At 37.8% G+C, this 19,891-nt stretch overlaps 1 protein-coding gene across 1 annotated transcript in view; it reads right to left on the reverse strand.

Moving 5' to 3' along the window:
- Dnajc13 (DnaJ heat shock protein family (Hsp40) member C13) overlaps nt 1–19,891 on the reverse strand; it is a 131,469-nt gene that overhangs the window by 48,305 nt on the left and 63,273 nt on the right. Inside the window, exons 17-29 of the mRNA XM_038321823.2 lie at nt 19,032–19,153; nt 17,526–17,601; nt 17,227–17,322; nt 15,942–16,085; nt 12,411–12,493; nt 10,263–10,416; nt 7,165–7,268; nt 6,921–7,080; nt 5,559–5,621; nt 4,764–4,865; nt 2,774–2,878; nt 1,550–1,752; nt 416–500 (exon numbers count right to left, since the gene is read on the reverse strand). Coding sequence (XP_038177751.1) covers nt 416–500; nt 1,550–1,752; nt 2,774–2,878; nt 4,764–4,865; nt 5,559–5,621; nt 6,921–7,080; nt 7,165–7,268; nt 10,263–10,416; nt 12,411–12,493; nt 15,942–16,085; nt 17,227–17,322; nt 17,526–17,601; nt 19,032–19,153 — 1,497 coding nt within the window. The remainder of the gene's footprint in view (nt 1–415; nt 501–1,549; nt 1,753–2,773; nt 2,879–4,763; nt 4,866–5,558; nt 5,622–6,920; nt 7,081–7,164; nt 7,269–10,262; nt 10,417–12,410; nt 12,494–15,941; nt 16,086–17,226; nt 17,323–17,525; nt 17,602–19,031; nt 19,154–19,891) is intronic.

Here is a 19,891-nt window from a genome sequence, read left to right on the forward strand (position 1 = left end):
TTTAGGTTCCTGGATATACCTTCCCCAGTATACCCAGATTAACAACTCAATTTAGAATGTAGAACTATGGCTAGAGATAGGTTCAGCAGTTAAGAGCACTGATGCTCTTGTAGGGGACCTGGATTTGGTTTCTAAAACCTACAAGGCAGTTCACAACCAACTGAACCTCCAATTCCAGAGGTTCTGATACTCTCTTCTGGCCTCTAGGGGAACTAGGCATGCACATGGAATACAAATACACATTAAGGCAAAACACCATACACAAAAAAATAATTAAATTTTTTAAAAAGGATAAAGTAAATGTAACTTAGGGTTCATCTTTATGAAAATGAAATGGGTTAAAATGAAATAAACACAAAGTAAGATAAGATAATCTTTAAAATAGTGTCTGGTTTAGTAACCAGAAGTGACCCACCTGGATGACATGGGGAAGGCAGGTGCTGTCTGACAGCAGTCGCTTCACTCTGGGCAAAGGACGAATGATGGCATTGTCCTGATCCCTAGAAAATATTTTCTAAGGTCAACATTTAATATATTGATTGGAATTTGTATGTTCAGAGCATATGACATTCTACTAGGCATGAAGCAAGTTACCTTCCTCTTTTGTAAATGAAGACTAAGCTCTCATACAGCTGGGAACATGATTAGGTATTTGGTTTAAATCTACTGGCTGTTTAATATGACTTCATTTCCTTCCATAAGATTTCCTTGAAAAACAGTACCCTAGAAGAGCCAAAGACTCTTATTTATTATTTAATTGATTAATCTTTCTGTTGTCTAACACACTGTCTGTGGATAGTCCCCCCACAAAGGCCCTATATCAAGCTCTGTCAAATAAACTTGAACCTTAGTTTAACAATGGTCAGTACTTTTCAAATACAGCTTTAATTAATGCATTACCATTTCTAAATGCTAATTGTATGGTTTTGAGTCTAACCTGATTTTTGAAGAGAACTATGAGATAAACACAGTGTTGAGATATGTGGTTTTTAGTCATTTCTATCAGGTTATCTATCTTTAGAACAACACAAAACCAAAACAATGTATGTGCAAATATTTTATGGAGACTGAAATATTCCAGGTAAAGGTTACATATGTGATTGTTACAGGAAGCAAATCCTTGCCTGTAATGGTTCTGTGGGGTGAGCTGTCAATTATCCCATCTAGCCAGGCAGATCAAGAGCTAGTACTCAATATGGACATGGGCTATAGATATCTATTTCCAAACATTCCTATCTAATCCATATAAATATTATGGTTGTTACCACTGCTAGAGTTCAGCTGATATTAATTTATGTAAAATTATTTGGTATCCCCCAGAAAAAGTTGTTTTCAGTTACCACATCAATATAACTTGCAAATTATTTCTTTATAACTGTTTCAAAAAGTTTAAAGGTCAAGGAAGCACTATTCCAAGCCACATATAGGACACCCTTGTTTTAAATTGCCAGAGTAATCCTGTAACATTACAAAGGACATATCCATACAATGGAGAAATCAGGATATCTGATAGTCCCTGCTAGTCATGAAAACATTAATGACATTGTACCTGCTCGGAAAATATCCACACATTGTGATCAACATGTTCAGTATTAAGGTAGCAAGGTCAGTTTCATTCAGAACAGCCTGCCCACTGGCTAATAGGCACCACTTAAGCTGAGGTATTGCCTGGAGAGGTCGCCATCCATCCATGCCTTGAGCCCAACATCTGGTTTTTGCATTCAACATTCCTTTGGCCCATAATTCTTGCATCTTAATTGATTGAAGGCATCATTATTACAAACACAAAATCAAATAAAATGTTTGCTAATGTTTTCTACATCAGTACAATACATAAAAAACAACAATCCACTATGAGACAGTGTGGCAAATATACCACGAATACGTAAGATCTTGCCAACAGCATTTCAGGAACCCAAATCTGACTAACGAGGTAAGCATAACCATCTATCTGGCCCATAGAAAAGCATGCAGAACATAGTAAAGTGCACAAATGATAAGCAAAGTGGCCAGAAACCAATTCATGTATGAGAAGGCTTGGTCCCTCATTCTGATGAGACTGAGGGGTTGGGGATAGGAGGACAGCACCAAATACTGTGGTGAAGGGGGATACTCTTGGCTTCCAGAATGAGCATGTACTATTCAATGCTCATACCATGTGAAGCATTATATGATATATAGTTAAGACAGTAATAGTTACTGTATAAAAATTCATTAAAAAAATCAATGCTGAGTGATACTCCTGTAACAACAGCCTTGAAAGATTTGAACCATAATTTTGTACACATAAGTACATCTTTGGAACTTCAAGTCACCTAATACTTTAGAAGGAAACGGAGCTGTATGATTTAGGTGCTAAACACAGCAATCAGTTTAATAATACTAAACTTCTTGGGCTGGCTCTGAAGATAAGAGTACTTCCAGCTTGGCCCAGAGGACCTGAATTCAGTTCCCAGCACCCATGTTAGGTGGCTCATGGCCACATGCCCCTCCAGCTTTGGGGGATTTGATGCCCTATTCAGGTCTGCTTGGGCACTTGTACATATGTGGCAGACATTTACAGACACATAAATGTGCATACATAAAATTGTATCTAGAAGGAAATACTGAACATTTAAATGAATACTAAAAAAGAGGGCATAAGAAGGCAAAGACCTGCCAGGCATGATGCTGCACACCTGTGCTGTCAGCATCTGGTAAAATCAGGAAGACTCTATCCACAAAGAAACATCAACAAAGTAGAGATGACAGGAAATTCCTACACAGCACACACCTCGTGAAATCCATACGGACCACTCCTTTCTTTGTCTGCATTGCCAAAATACCATTCCTTCTCACTCTCTCTCTTCATATCTGGAGAAGCTTCAATCACATTGCTCTATGTTAAAAGAGATTTCGGTTATTTCCAAGACAGAAATCTCAGGGGCAGGTGCCATAAACAATTTATTCAGTACCAAATTTTGGTCTGAAACTTTTTCTTTTAAATTCTTTCAGAAATAGGATTAAATGCCTAAGGAACAGCCAAAGAAAGATATTTCTTTGTTAATATATATAAGTTTTTTCCTAAATTCACTCATGTCTAAATTTAAGAACACCTGTATTCCCTGTGGCCATTAATAAATTCTTATGGCACTAGAGTTTCAGTAGCAAAAATTACTATAACAATTATATAATAAACAAATATTATTAATCTGAAGTCATAATGCTCAACATATTAGGTTCTGGGGGAGGGAAGCTGTACTTCAGTAAGCAGTTAGAGCAGAGTCAAATGCCAGCATAGGTTTCAGCAGGTTAAAGATTTTCTGTCCTTCCTCATGATGTAAAAATGAGTGAGTCTGGTCCTGAGCTGCTGCTGCTGCGCACACTTAGATTCTGCCTGAAACCTCTCTCTGAGCCATAACATAGCAAACGAACCATTTCCTAGTCTACTTCTGTAACAGACAGCGGAGTCTTAGCTTTAGCCAGCCACAGGCAGCCAACTGCTCAAACATGTTCAGGTAAGGCAGAAGTGGGCAGCAATCAACTCCCTGTACCTTACCTACTCTATCTTCTATATGCCACTTCCTTCTTTGACTATGAATATAAGATGCCTAAATGGGGGCAGAGCAACATGAACTATTTTAGGCTGTTGACAACTTCCAGAATCACAGACAAAGCTAACTAAGATTACAAAACTTATATTTGTAATAATTTTCTCATTTATCAACACAGACAGTTCTTATAGTTTTCTTAATCAATGTTTTTGAAAGATAGAGTTTTATGGTATTAAGTTTTGGTGTATCATGGTTTCTAAATACCCCTGTAATGATTAGCTTTCAGTTAAGAGTCATACTGTAAATACAGCAGAGGGCTAAGAGCACCAGGCTTCCTACAGCTAATTCTGGTCTGAGCTTGAGCTTACAGGTGGCAGGGGCATGTACCCAGTCCCTCTGCTCCTCTGTGCGGAAAGTGGGGAAATGATGAAAACCACCACACAGGCCACTAAGGGTTTAGGGTGCAAATGTACTCCAGGACAGTACCTGGTGTACCGCAATGGTATTTTATAAGCACTGTATTATTACTCAGATCTATAACCAGAATATGACCATTCTAAAATATTTAAAAGGCTTTTTATCATAATTAAAACAACATCTTGAGCCAGAAAAAAAAAATTAAATTGTATCTAAAAACTTAAAACATCAAATAAGCTAAAATACAGATCTCTCTTTGAATCAAGCACCAGGGAAGGCCTGGTGGCTTTGTCTTGTTATATGATGATTTGAATAATACCCGCAGTGGCCTTAGGGCAAAACATATTCTAGGTGCTTGCCAATGCTGAATGTTTTAGTTATATAAACAAATCACAGTAGAGATACAGTTCCTTGACCAGAAAAGACAAACGGCATCAGGAAATAAAACTGATTCTGGTGGCAATGATTCCTTTTTGGCATGCATTAATCTCCCTGCATTGGCACTATTGTAATTATTAGAGAAATGGTTTTTTTTTTTTTTTTTTTTTGGCTTTTCGAGATAGGGTTTCTCTGTGGCTTTGGAGCCTGTCCTGGAACTAGCTCTTGTAGACCAGGCTGGTCTCGAACTCACAGAAATCCGCCTGCCTCTGCCTCCCGAGTGCTGGGATTAAAGGCGTGCGCCACCACTGCCCGGCTAGAGAAATGTTTTGCCAGCCATGTACATGAACCCATATGCAGATTTCAGCGACCCCCGTGATTCTAAAATTGTATCCAAAGAGCACAAAGCTTATAGGAGCTAGAAAGCAAACATACTTGCAGGGGAACTGTTGCCCGGCTCACGTGAAGATGTGCAAGGGTAAGCAAGTCCACAAGAATTCTAATGCCATTTGAGTCCATGAGATCTTTAACGTTTTTCTAAAATAAGAAAACATTTTTGCATAATTGAAAACCTTTTCCTTCAATAGTGTTGTAACCCAGCACACTCTCTAGTGCTAGCACATATGAAATTTCTTTAGAAATGACTGGCTTGCAACTATACTTACTTGGTGTTTGTAGGGCTAAAGGCACAAAATTATACTATAAAAAGATCATTTAGAATTTTCACTTAAATATGGTCTGAGTTAAGCACCCCTCTCCCCCAAGAAAAACAAAGCAGCATGATAAACTCTAATCTTAAAATTATCCTGCTGATTAATAAACAGGCTGTCCAATAACAAAAGTAAAATATTACATTAAAAATTTTGTATGTTCCCATTAATGCGGTGACACACACACACTCTGCAAGTGCTCTACCTCTGAGCCACCCTCCAGCACCTCCATCTGTTTCTGTAATGTAAAGGAAGGTGTTTCATTTAGCACCCAGAACACCAGGACAGGCTACTCAGGAAAACTGGCAAACACACACACACACACACACACACACACACACACACACACACACACACAAAACCAAAAATAACAAAAAACCTTTCTCCACTATAAACCCAAAGCACTCAGTTTTCTCATCTAAAGAAGAAAAGAACTGTCTCTGGATGACTTGACTGACAGGTTAGCTGCGCTTGAACACATGACTTGGAAACAACAGTGTATTTATACAGAATACTGTACCTTATTAAGGATCAGCTTGTTCAGAAAGAGGATCAGCCTATCCCGTTCAAGTTTATCAGTGCACTAATGAAATAAATGACAATTTAGTCAACAGTGGATAAAATATTCATGAGACAGTTTCACAAGATCTACTGACAACTCATAAAAAATGTCATCTTCGAAGCATTAATAGACAGGTGTCTGCCTGCCAATTATTGCAATTCCTACATTGTATGCAATTTTATAGAACTTATTTAATTTCCTAAAATGGAAGATATTATTGAGTCATACAGACTAATATAATAGCTTTAAAAAGACATGAAAAGTAAAGTGAAGCCCTTTGACTTGAAAAAGTTTGGTGTTTCATTAAAATGAACATAAGTGAGAAGAAAAAACATACTTGCTTATTAAAACACAATGTGTTCTAAATTCTCCAGTTCTCTGGAAAAGCACTTAGGGCTCTACAGCAAAACAGGCATGGTGGTACATGCTCTAATCCTAGTATTTGGGAAACTAAGATAAAAGGATCACAAGTTCAAAGCCAGCCAGAGCTAAACACTGAGTTTGTAGGCAGCCTAGGCCACTTAGAAAAATCCTAACACTCCCTGCTCCACCTCCAAATAAAAATTATCAAAGGACTCAATGCTGTTGCTCAGTTAATAGCAAGCAACAGGGTTTCATCCTGGTTGTGCTGCTTGCTGCATAAACTTTCCCAAAAGCAATGGCTCAGAGTTGACAACTGGAACAAGCATGGATGGGCATTCTGAAAACTGGTAAAATGGTTCTCTTCCATGTAACTTTTTAATATTTAAATGGTTAAAATATAGGAACATAAAGACTAATACAAGAGTGAAGGACAAACTCTGCATCAAATAGATCACAGTCAAATCCACTGCCTAACAAGCAAATTAACACCCCATGCTCGAGTGCCAATGCAAACTGCATAAAATAAAATGCATGCTGACTTATTTCCAGTTTAAAATCATGGGTCTTCTAAGAAACTTCACTATCTTCACACTTTAAATTTTAACAAGTCAGAAGCATTTATGGCTCTTCTCAAAAGTGAAAACCCAGGGATACACACAAGTCTACAAGTTACTATTTCTTGTATATACATGATGAGCTCACCATACTTCAAGACAGTGAAGTGAGTTAGCCACCAAAGCACCAAAGCTGCTCAAAATCAAAAGCTGGAAAAACAAACGGGCATGGAACAAACTGGCATGGACAAATTTTAATTCATCTGCTATATGCTTATGCTTTCTTCTTAAACTTAAGCAAGTATAACAGTAACTAAAGAAAAATTCATGCAGAAAGTCACTATGATAGGATCAAATTAGTTTTGACACTAAACACAATGGTCTTCCCTTATGGTGTCCTTACCCTTTCTAACATCCCAATGATGTATCTTGTATCTGTGAAGGGCCCTATTTCTTCATGGCATCTGCCGTAAACAATCGCAAGGGCTTGCAAACACAAACACTTCATGTTTACTTTTGGGGTGAGCAGGAAGCGATGATAGAGTTCATTGAAAAATTCATACCTAGATTTAAAAAGAGGTTCAGTAGAAGTAACCAAGAAACAAATAGTGACAACAAATCTAAAGAGATTTAAAGATAGGACTCACGATCTCTTTATTGATCCACTTTCTTCATTCTCATCCTCTTCCAACAGCAATCTCAAGTAATAATCTCCTATTTTGATTTCCTCTGCCAGGCACTCATACTTAACCTTTATTAACAAATATAAACACAATTTTAGTCTATAATAATTTTTTTTCTTATTTAGAATTTAACTTTTCTTTTTGCTTGCTTTTTGAAACAATGTTTCTCTGTGTAGCCCTGGCTGTCCAGGAACTCACTCTGTAGACCAGGCTGGAGTTGCACTCACAGAGATCTGCCTGCCTCTGCCTCCCATGTGCAGGACTGAAGGCATGCGCCACCATCCCTGGCTGAGTTTATCATTCCTTAAAATACCAAGTAATAGACTATTTTTTTGGTGTGTGTGTGTGTGTGTGTGTACATGCATGTGTATGTGAAGGCTAGAGGTCATCACTGGGTGTACCCCTACAGCTTTCCATCTTTAAGAATTTGCTATCTTGTCCAGACTGCTGTCCAGAGAGCTGTGGGATCTGAACACTGAGGAAAAGGAAGGAGAAAGATGGTGAGAGCCAGAGGTTGGGGAGGACCAGAACAAAACCCGACAGGACCACTACACTCACACACTCACCATGGCTGTGGCTGCTGCACAAGACAAGCCAGTCACCATACAGCATGATCAGGAAGGTGCACGAGCCCTACCTAACTGAACTGCTATTGACAGCTGATGGCTGCCAGGAGAGGGAAAACCAGCGTCTCTAGTAGTGTGGCCCCCGGAAGACTGACCATGCTCCAGCGGATAAACCTACACCTATGCATAGACGGGCAGCACTAACTGAACTTAGCTGGTTATTAAAAAAAAAATAAGAGGATAGGAAGTTGTAAGGGGATGTGGAAGCACATCTGGGGAGTTGGAGGAGAGAGTGTAATGAATAGGATCCAAAAATATTGTATGCATGCATGAAGTTCTGAAAGAATAAATAAAAATGTATCTTAGGTATCTCTGAAAAATTGAATGGGTGACAGTAAGTGCTAAAGAGTGAAGCAGGAAAGTGGAAAGGAAGGGAATGCAAAGGAACACATACCTAAGTACAAAGGGGACTAAGCTTTAACAGCACAGACTGGGAAGGCCCATCAGATGACGGCATTGAAGAAGGAGATGAGAAAACAAATTAAAAGGCTTTCCAAAAAGATTTCTTAGAGGCAGAGGCTAACATCAAGCAGAAAGACCTTGCGGTACTAACATGTGGTATCCAAGAGGTCAGTGTAAATGGAACAAAGTCAGAGCAGGGGAGAAGGATGAGATAAGGTCAAAGTAAAAACATTTTCGTTTGAGGGGACACAGGCCCTGCAGTCATATCAAGAACCTAATCTAACAGTATATGAAGTGACAAGCCACAGGCACACCAAGGACCGAGCAGAGAATTTATACAATCCACTCACTTCTGTGTTTCATTACAATACTGACAAGCACTTCAGCATGGAGCTCTACCTCCAACACTCCGCCTGCTCATGAATCAGGCGACCTTGTCACTACTGTGTTGGCAAGAGTTCAGGGAGGCAAGGCTGATGGTGATACAGTCCAACAGAAAGGGGAGTTCTGGATAATTTCTGAAGGTTATATGACAGGATTTGCTTGCAAAACCAGGCTTGTAGTATACAAGATGGTTTCAATGCCTTTGACTACAAGTATCTGTTATCTAAGGCCAAAAGAGACTACAAGAGAAGAAGGAAGGACAAACAGCACAAGTCTGAAGAAAGACCATTGTATGTCCAATTTGAGGATGAATGTATGTACATTCTCTAGGAAAGAAAGCCTACGCAGGAGACAAAAACTGATGAACTTTTTGAAAAAAAATCAAAACCATAAGATAATGGGATCATCAAGGCAATGAATATAAATAAAAAGAGGCCCAAGAACTTATGCTGGTTAGTTTTATGTAAACTTGGTATAAGTGGAAGTCATCTGAGAGAAAGGAAACCTCAATTAAGAAAATGCCTCCATAAAATTGGACTGTAGGCAAGTCCATAGGGCATTTTCTTAATTAGTGATTGATGGGAAGGGCTCAGCCCACTGTGGGTGGTACTATTCCTCGGTTGGTGCTCCTGGGTTCTATAAGAAAGCAGGCTACACAAGCCATGAAGTGCAAGCCAGTAAGCAGCACCTCTTCATGGCCTCTGCCATCAGCTTCTGTCTCCAGATTCCAGTCTTGAGTTTCTGTTCTGACTTCCTTCAATGTTGGACCATGATGTGTAACTGTTAAGCCAAATAACTCTTTCCTCCCCAACTTGCTTTTTGGTCATGATGTTTCCTTGTAGCAATAGAAACTCTAAGATACCAGGCCAACTTGTGGTCATGGAGATGAGAGAGGAGTAAAGAAGATTGAAAAAGAATGCACAGAAAAGGAAACCAGGAGACTGCAGGTGCCTTAAACCAAGGAGGTGCGAGTACATTTAACTAGGTTCAAGATCAAAGCCAGCAGGATTATGCGCATGGTCGGATACATTGGTTTCAATTATATACAATCATATCACTTAGCAATGGGGATACACTCTGATAGGCATGTTGCTGGATTATTCTGCTTTTGCAAACAGTCCAAAGCATGCCTAATACGAAATAAAATGGTTATAATGTCACTGGCCAATATGATCTTCCATGAATAAGCAAAACAGCACCACATAGCACATCATTATAAATATCACACATATCATACTCGTATACTTAAATATTCAAACATCAAATTATCTACCATGTGTGTTTTTCTTTACTCTTCACATCAATTACTTTAACAAAGTAGCAAAATATAGTTTCAACCAGAATAGAATCATAATTTAAAAATCTATATTTCAATAAAGAAAAAAACTAAAGTCCCAGAAATGGGGGCACAACAATATGCAAAGATTATATTTGAATGCATAAGTCAAAGTTTTTACTAAAAGTCATGCATGATTCTCAGGTATAATGTTAAGTTACTGATCAAAATTCATTTTTTATTTTTGTCTCAAGCAAAGATCAGAATTCTCCAATATTTTGTTATATTAAGGACACAGTTAAATAAATATTTTTAAATCTCCAAAGATGCTTTTATTTTTTTGAGATGAATGTTATCTGAAAACAAAGCTGTACCTCAAATTCATGGTGGTTCCAGGAGATGACACTGGCACTGCCAAGCTCTCTGTCAATGTTAAACGTTCTCATTTCAGACTCAAGGGCATCTTTCAGCTCTTCTCGTGTTTTAAAATTCCAAATGAGGTTTGATCTAGCATGGTCTTGACTAAACCTAGACACATAAGCAATCAGGAAATAGTAAGAAACAAGCATCTCTCAAGATCTATCAACAGCCCTTATTGCATCTTATAATAAGCAAGAAAATCATGAGATTATTAAACTTTACCAAGAAAAAAAAAAAAACCCAAAACTCTGTGTTAAGCAATCAGTAAAATGTTAATAGTAGAACCTTGTAATAAACACATAGGCATTCACTATATAATTCTTTTATTTTGGAAATTTATACTATTATATAAATTTGCATGATGCTTTGAAATGGATATTTCAGTTTCAGTTATTTGTAGCGAATAAAAATTTAAGTTAGAAAATAATCTCAACAGTTATCCCATTTCAGGGCAACCTGTGGCCCTCAAAGATGACCCAATAAGTTTCTGTAGGACTGCAGGAAAAATAATTACAACAAATGTGGACAAAACCTAAGCTGTGGTGAATGGATTTTACTTCTGCTGTTTATTAGTCAGCAGCCTTTTAGCAAGTGCTACTTCAAAGTTTCAAGGGTGCCTTCAGGGAAAACTACAATTGAGAATTCCTGAGGAAGAAATCCAAAGCATAAACTTAAGGATATCCTATACCTGAAATGGTATGCAATGTGTCACCCTAACCCTAACCTTAATGTAGGATGTTTTCAAACCAAATAGTTTTCTTTAATGAGTCAAGATAAAATCAATACATCATCTCCAGACTGAGCTCCCTGAGTAACCCTAAGAAACTTTCAAAAACCATGCGACTGTCTTCCTGAATGTACTTCTCTAATGTGTGTCCACCGGGAGAAGGGGACAGAGTCAGTGTGTGGAAGGCCCAGTAGAACGGACATTCATTTCTTAACAATCTTCTTGGGCTTTCATCATTCACCTTTTTTTTATTGATTTTTATTGAGTTCTACATTTTTCTCTGCTCCCCTCCCTGCCTCTTCCCTCCTCCAAGGTCCCCATGCTCCCAATTTACTCAGGAGATCTTGTCTTTGTCTACTTTCTACTTCCCGTGTAGATTAGATCTATGTAAGTCTCTTAGTGTTCTCATTGTCTAAGTTCTCTGAGATTGTGGTTTGTAGGCTGGCTTTCTTTGTTTTATGTTTAAAAACCACCTGTGAGTGAGTACATGCCATAATTGTCTTTCTGGTTCTGGGTTATCTCACTCAAAATGATGTTTTCTAGCTCCATTCATTTGCCTGCAAAATTCAAGATGTCATTATTTTTTCTGCTGTGTAGTACTCCATTGTGTAAATGTACCACATTTTCCTCATCCATTCTTTGGTCGAGGGGCATTTAGGTTGTTTCCAGGTTCTGGCTATGACAAACAATGCTGCTATGTACATAGTTGAGCACATGTCCTTGTGGCACAATTGAGCATCCTTTACATATATACCCAAAAGTGGTATTACTGGCTCTTGAGGAAGGTTGTTTCCTAATTTTCTGAGAAATCACCACACTGACATCCAAAGGGGCTGTACCAGCTTGTATTCCCACCAGCAATGCAGGAGTGCTCCCTTTCCCCACAACCTCTCCAGCATAAGTTGTCATCAGTTTTTGATCTTGGCCATTCTTGTAAGCATTCACCTCTTTTTTTTTAATCCTGGCTTTTTGAGACAGGGTTTTTCTGTAGCTTTGGAGCCTGTCCTGGACTCCCTCTGTAGACCAGGCTGGCCTTGAACTCACAGAGATCCACCTGCCTCTGCCTCCCAAGTGCTGGGATTTAAGGTTGCGCCACCACTGCCCGGCTATCATCCACCTCTTTTAAGACTCCACTTCTAACATGGCTGAAGGTAGGTAAGCAGCTAATTCTAAGCCACAGGAAGTAGCCTATGTAATCAACACTAAGTCTTAATAAAATTCTTAAAACAACTTAAGCTCCTCGGATGGCTGACTTAGCCTTAACTTTATAAGAGCATTTCTAATGGAGCCAATCTAACAGTTCCATCTTTAGGATCTGTATCTGCAGCATAAGTCACTGTTCCACTTCCTCCAGGAGGAGAGGCCTCAAGTTTACCTGTAATAGAAGAGATCCCAATTCGCTTCTATTTTTATTCTTTGTCTTCTTTTTCGAAGAACTACTGGCTTTTGATTTATGTTCTGGAAAAGAAAACAAACAAGTACAACTACACAGCACTCAACATAGCCACTGAGCAAACCCATCAGACCCGGCAGCAGGACATCACCTAAAACTGAGAAACTGTGTTCGTCAAGCTGGCAGAAGCTAACAGTGAAACAGTCCATAACATTAACCATTCCAAATCGTCTGCTAGCAATTGTTCTCACTGACGCTCAAATATCGCCCGTGTACCCAAAAATTGCTATTTCGACATCAAAGCTATAATGTTTACACTATCACTAGGAAAGTTTACAAGTCAAAAACTGATTTGCTTCAAACATTTACATGCAATTAATAAAAATTCATAAAAAACATAACAAGTGTAAAACATTACATTATTACACCACTCCCAAAGCCAAGGGTGCAAGCACACATGGAAGCGGCTGATGGGAAAGAAATTAGCATTGCATCCAGGTAATGTGAAGTCAGATGGAAACACTAAAGCATGTCAAGACAAAGCCACACGCCAGTTCAGCACACTTTACACATGTAAAGGGCTTAACTCACCATATGGTTTTTGTCCTGAATTTAATTGTAAAAAGGAAAAAAAATGAGGTGAAAAATATAAAAAGGACAGTATAAATCTAAATCTGATAAGCTGTTACCTATATTACAAATTAAACAAGAATGTCACCGATATAAATCATCTCCACTTTTCAATGGGAGAGCTACCTGTTTCTTGAAACCTATAACTCAAATTTTCGGCAGCTGTAGACCTCAGAACTCCTATAAAGCACTGAACCCTGTTTCGGAAATAGGTAGATATGTAAGGTTTGCAATTGGAAGGTAGAGATGATCTTAAACAATCCGTGAAGGTTATCGTGGCCTTAGGGGTACCTGCTCTAAGTGTAACTGTACATATTTCAGACATTAAAACCCTAATCCTCGATTAACAAGCACAAAGCACAGAGTGGTATAAAAACCTGAAGTCTAGACTTCATTAGTGTGGCAATTCAGACAAACCAAGAAAACAGACTATATGGCATAGAATGAATAAAAATGAAGACTAAATCCGAAAAAAAAATTGTTTGAAATACAACTTACTGGTTATGTATGGAAGTGTTTACTATAAAATTTAATTCCATACACCATCATAAAAACTAACACAAACTGACTTGAATAAGTATAAGTTTGGTGTTTACAGATAAATCAATTCTTTACTGAAAACTTCTCATTAGAACTCAGAAGCACTTCCAGTGACATGGCGCAGAGGCTAAGGCGGGTGGCTGCAGAGCTAAAGCTAAGTTCTAAAAAGGCCCAGTTAAAAACCAAAATCCAAACTAAAGCAACAACAATACAGTGCTTTCATTAAGTTCCCACCCTTTCATATACATTGACAGCAGTTTAGAACGGTAAAAATATAAATTTCATACCAATAAAAATAATAAATTCCTCATAAGTGTACAAAATTAAGCTTAATATTATTACTAGCTAAAAAAATTCCTAAACTGAAAACACAAAAAATGTAACAAAACATCAAAAACACCAAATTAATTAGTTAATTAATTAAATTTAATCAATTAGTCAGCATTAACCAAAGGCTGCTCCTAATCTAACACACAGCATCAACAGCAGTTGAAACTAGCCCCGTGAATATCTCATTCTCAGAGATGTAGCTCTCTCAAAACTGGGCAGACAGATTAAGAAAGGTACGGATCACCACAAACACCGCCATTCTGATGTTGTTTGTTTCTATGCAGGTGACAGCCACAAAACTTAACCTCTGTTTCCTTCATACATTAGTGTTAAAAACAGTATGCAAACCAAGTAATAATAAGTTCATCTTCATGACTCAAATATTTTCAACCATGTGCTCAAAATTGTAGCTACACAATGAAAATAATACCAACAAATCAGTAAGATAGTTTTGGTACTAAAAATATTTCTTTCTCCTCTAAATCATTGTTGCAACAGATATTCCTTTGCTAGCTAAGCAGCTTCATGTTCAGGATTATGTATGTTGTATAAAAGTTACACATGATATCAGATACTGAAAACTTTTTGGCAATGTGATGATATGGTAACTGTATTTAAAAAGTTGAAATAACCATTACTTTAGAAATGGGCTTAACTGGCTGAAGTCAGGAACTTGCAGTTTTAAAGAACTGAAAAATATTTTAATCATACATACATGTATTTCAAATGCTGCAGCAGAACTGTCATGGACAGATATTTACATAGTGCTTTAATTATCTAATTTGTACATCAAAGCAACTACGTAAGGAAGATGGGAAGTAATGCTATTCTGATTTTAGAAAGAGGGAAAATGCATTTCTGAAAAGACTGCAACTTGAGTAGTGGGTGATAGGGCTAGCAAGCACAGCCTCGACCTCGGTGTGCTCCACCCCAGAAGCCCGACAGCCTGAGTGGCTCTTCACACTGTAGTCATCATGCAGACAAGTTAGCATCAACCTATTATTCTTAACTTCTAAATAACTCAAGATAGATCCAAATTTCAGATCAATACACAACATGTTTGTTCTTTCATATTTAGGCAGTCTGGCAACTTATTAGAAATCCATTTGAAGGCGAAAATTATTTTCTTTGAATAAGGAAATAATCTTCCAAAATAAAGACATTGTGAGGTGTCATCAGAAAAACTGAGAGTAAGTTAGCTCCCAAAGAGCACTCTGTTCATACTTAACCTATGCACCACCCATGACAGAGTGTGCAGGCTGCAGGGACTTACATGGCATGTGTCAGAAGAGTGAAACCAACTTCACCTCTGACACTGGTTCAAGGAAGAGTATCACAAAATTTAAATACATACAATGTACTTAATAAAAAAACATAAATGGTATCTCTAAAATGTGTTTAGTTCTGAATAAAACAGGCAAACAAGTATACTATATTTTGTATTTGCAAGGCAAAACATGAAAATTTGAATATGTAGGAGAAAATTTAATATGGCAATTTTATATTATCTAACTAAAATTTTAATCATTAGTTATCCAAACTAGTAACTGAGGAAAATATGAATCAGAATTAAGTGACATTAATTTTTTTTTAAGCTCTGAGTATTCTGTCAGGAATATCTGAATGTCACACCTGTGAATGAATGGGTCTGAACTAAGATACATTCCCTTTTTAACTCTTTTTTAGAAATAGACAGAAATTATATAATTTCTCCTTTCCCTTTTCTTCCCTCCAAACCTCCTTGTTCTTTTCAAACTCATAACTTCTTTTCTTTAACTGTAAACACAGCTGGAGAGATGGCTCAGAGGTTCTTCCAGAAGTGCTGAGTTTAATTCCCAGTAACCACATGGTGGCTTTCAACCATCTATAATGAGATCTGGTGCCCTCTTTTGGTATTCATGCATACAGGCAGGCAGAATACTGTATGCATAATAAATAAATAAATCTTTAAAAATAAAAAAAAAAAAACAGTACACAAAACACACTGAACCTTTCTCCTAAGTAAACACATACCTCCTTTTGAGCAATGCCCATCCTATCCCTCCAGTGCATCAACACAAGATCAACTTTTTCTTTGGCAAACTTTTCAACTTCTTTGGCAGCTTTTCCAGCTAGTCTTTGCCACTCAGGAACTTTATTAAATTTTCCATACTGATCCTGTAATGTAATATTGAAATTCATTACTTAACAACTTTCACATTTGTCTTAAAACTATATACAGCTGGGTGACACTATTTCAAATAAGAAAATAAAAACTATACATTAGAGTTTAATGAAGAAACAGAAGTGAAACAGAAGTGAAAACTTCTATAAGGAATTAAACTTTCTATATAAGAATCAGTCTCCCACTCATGTTTGAAGACGGAGAGGAAGATGTAAGAAACATCACACAGCAACATGAGAGATACTTTCAGAATTAACATTAACTCAGGAACAGTACATTTTTCTTTTCTTATTTATCTATTTATTTATCTATTTATCTATCTCTCTCTATCTATCTATCTATCTATCTATCTATCTATCTATCTATCTATCTATCTATCTATCTATCTATTTTGGCGGCAGGTTCCCACTATGTAGCCCTGGGTGGCTTGGTACTTACTATGTATGTATGAATGTATGTATGTATGTATGTATGTATTTTGGCAGCAGGTTCCCACTATGTAGCCCTGGATGGCTTGGTACTTACTATGTATGTATGAATGTATGTATGTATGTATGTATGTATGTATTTTGGCGGCAGGTTCCCACTATGTAGCCCTGGGTGACTTGGAACTCACTATGTATGTATATATTTTGGTGGCAGGTTCCCACTATGTAGCCCTGGATGATTTGGAACACACTATGTAGACAAGAGATCTGCCTGCCTCTGCCTACCAAGAGCTGGAATTAAAGGTCTGTGCTGTCACATCCAGCTCAGGGCAGTCATAATTAACAGAGCTAATGAAAGAGGAAAAGTTACAAGTAACTTGTATTCAGCATTTATCCCTTTTACCATCTTCTTTATAAAATACCACATACACTTGAAATTTCTAAAGAAAACCACTTTTGAATGTATGATCGCTAAGTTAAATTAGAGGAAAAACATACTATCATTCATACAATTAGACTGTGGTGATAGTTACACAACCCTGTGGGTCTACTAAAAGTTAATTAGCTGTACAACTTGAAACAGGTGGATTTTATGAGACGTAACCTTCAGGACTCAAAAGCAGCTCTTGTTTTCTGGGTTTTAGTCTTCCAGAGAAGAGGTACGATAGCACTGTAGCCCCAAAGAGCCAGTCTGGACAGTACTTGCCATTGCTATTTTCACATTGTCTCTGACGTGCATGCGGTCAGCATCCTTCTCCGGAACCGAATCTGAGCTGTCCAGGTATGCCAACAAGCCTGGTGGCTAACAACAAAATAGAAAATCCATATTCAAAACAAAAGAAAATCGCTGTCAAAACCCAAACATGATAACACTACAATTGGTCACTGGGGCAACTTGTGTGGATGTCCTAGAGTGCATGTCTTTTCAGTTAGGGTGTCAATAACATCATAAATTCTGTCTGATAGACATAGAAAAAAAGCTTTTCTTTTCCTCAGTGGACTCACCAAAATGCGTTTCAACAAGTTTGTGGCGGTTGTATTATCAGCTGTCCAGAGTCCCACTAGATGTCTACTTAGCTGTCTGAAAAAAGCAGACGTTGAGAAGGGTTTCTGCTTTAGCTATGCTAGAACAGAAAGGAATTTTAAAGAACAAATTTCATAATTATAAGAAATATGGCTATGAAAAGTAAATTAGATGTTAAAAACTGTCAAAATTTAATATACAATGGGGAAGAATTTGAGACACTATTTCAAATATTAATATTTCGTAATTTCCTCTAAATTAAAGTGCTTTGCTAACAGCTACACTAATTTGCTTTAGAGAACTACTTTTTTAATGTTTTTATTACATTGGTTTGTTGAGTGTGTGAGTGTGTGTGCGTGAGTGTGCATGTGAGTGCATGGGTCACAGAGTTCAGAGGTCAATCTGTGGGAGTTGGTATTCACCTTTCATTGTCTGGATCCAGGAGACTAGACTCAGTTTTGGAAGGCTTGGTGGACAGTGCCTTTTCCAAGTGAGCCATCTGACTGTCTTGAATTTTTATTTTATGAATATGACATAGGTTCTTATCCATTTAAAGAAATAAAAAATTAAAATATGTGTACACATACCAATTAATTTGATTTGATACAGTTAATTTGTTATTACAAGTACTGACAAAAGACACACAAGGAAGTTATGCTACATCTAAAGTCAAAACTTTAATTTCAGAATCAGGTATGCTCTGGGTAGTTGAGAGGGTCACCTATCAGAAGCCATAAAGTTAAAATGGTGTGGGTTGGAGAGATGGCTCAGCGGTTAAGAGCACTGCCTGCTCTTCCAAAGGTCCTGAGTTCAATTCCCAGCAACCACATGGTGGCTCACAACCATCTGTAATGGGGTCTGGTGTTCTCTTCTGGCCTGCAGGCATACACACAGACAGAATACTGTATACATAATAAATAAATATTTTAAAAAAGTTAAAATGGTGCAACTCATGCAGCCTGTAGTCAACAAGGCAACTGATGCTTCTTTTCACGTAAGTGACTAGTGAAAAAAAGATGGCTGGTCAAAGATTTGGAACAAGCCTAAAATAGGGTGGAAATATGGTTAAGATCTTTTCCTTTCTCTTTTCTTTCTTTATAAAGTAGAGTACCTAACTGACCAAATTTTCTAAAAAATTAACCCTGAAAGCTTCCCATGTAGGACTGTGTGATGCAAACAGTCCCAGGAAACAAAACGGCCTGGGCCTATACTGAAGATTCGTACGTTTCTAGAATACCTTCTCTAAGCTCCCCTCCCAGGACTGTGAATCAAGACTCTGACATGACAACAGAAAAAGAACCAGACCCCACCCTCCCCCAATCCTATCCCAAATTATCCATGAACAGAGACAATAATCATTCCATCCTTCATGTAACTGCGAGGATCAAAAAAAGTGGAATGCTTGCATGATCCTAACGCTCTTTGTTCATACAATGTAGAAATATGACCTTAGCAGAAAGTTGGTTTATGGGAATTAGACAACTTACCTGTTTGTAAGCATGCGTTGATCTGAACTGATTGTAAACATCGCAGTGTGCAAGTGTCGGGGTAAGGCGCCCTCGCTTAGGGCAAGCTCCTGCATCTTAGTAGCAATCTCTTTGTCACCTTCCTTTGGAAAAAGGGAAAGATGGTCCCTAAAAAGCTATCTAGAACAAACTCTGCCAGCTTTATAAAACCAGTCCTGCAGCTTGACACAAAGAATCAGGTAGTATACGATAAAATAAAAGTAATTTCTAGTTACCCGCCCCCAACACCAGGGACTGCAGCTAATGTTGTGTCTTTGGAATGAAACTTAATTTCCAGCTAAATTTACCTTATGAATTATGCTTTGCTGAATTTAATATTAAAAGTAGGGTGATTTCTTAAGTGTTTATCAGCTAATCACAAGGAAAGGTGGCATAGGGAGAATAGCAATTCCTGTCGAAGACACATACAAGGCAGGCTTACTTTTGCTATTAAAGGACAGTGTGATGTGGGGCAACTCTTTATTCCAATCCTACTTCACATACACAGACTTAGTTTGGCAATAGCAACACACCAGGACTACTGAAAATACTGAAATATAATCAGTATATAAATACTGAATATAAATACTAAAGATAACCCAAACATTTTGACTCCAAAAGGCAATGTGATATATAAGATGCTTTGCTATATGAAGCAGCCAAGATGCCTGTGTGAATGAGAAAGTACAAGCACATAACACACAAGATGAATGCAAGCCTGGAACATAGCACCATGCCTGTGCACATCAATGTGTGTGCACATCATTATGCTCTGGTGACTTAGACCTCGCTATGTAGACCAGATTGACCTCCAACTCAGAGATCCACGTGTTTCTGTCTCC

The sequence above is a fragment of the Arvicola amphibius genome, chromosome 3 (genome assembly GCF_903992535.2).
Source record: "Arvicola amphibius chromosome 3, mArvAmp1.2, whole genome shotgun sequence".
Lineage (NCBI taxonomy): Eukaryota > Metazoa > Chordata > Mammalia > Rodentia > Cricetidae > Arvicola > Arvicola amphibius.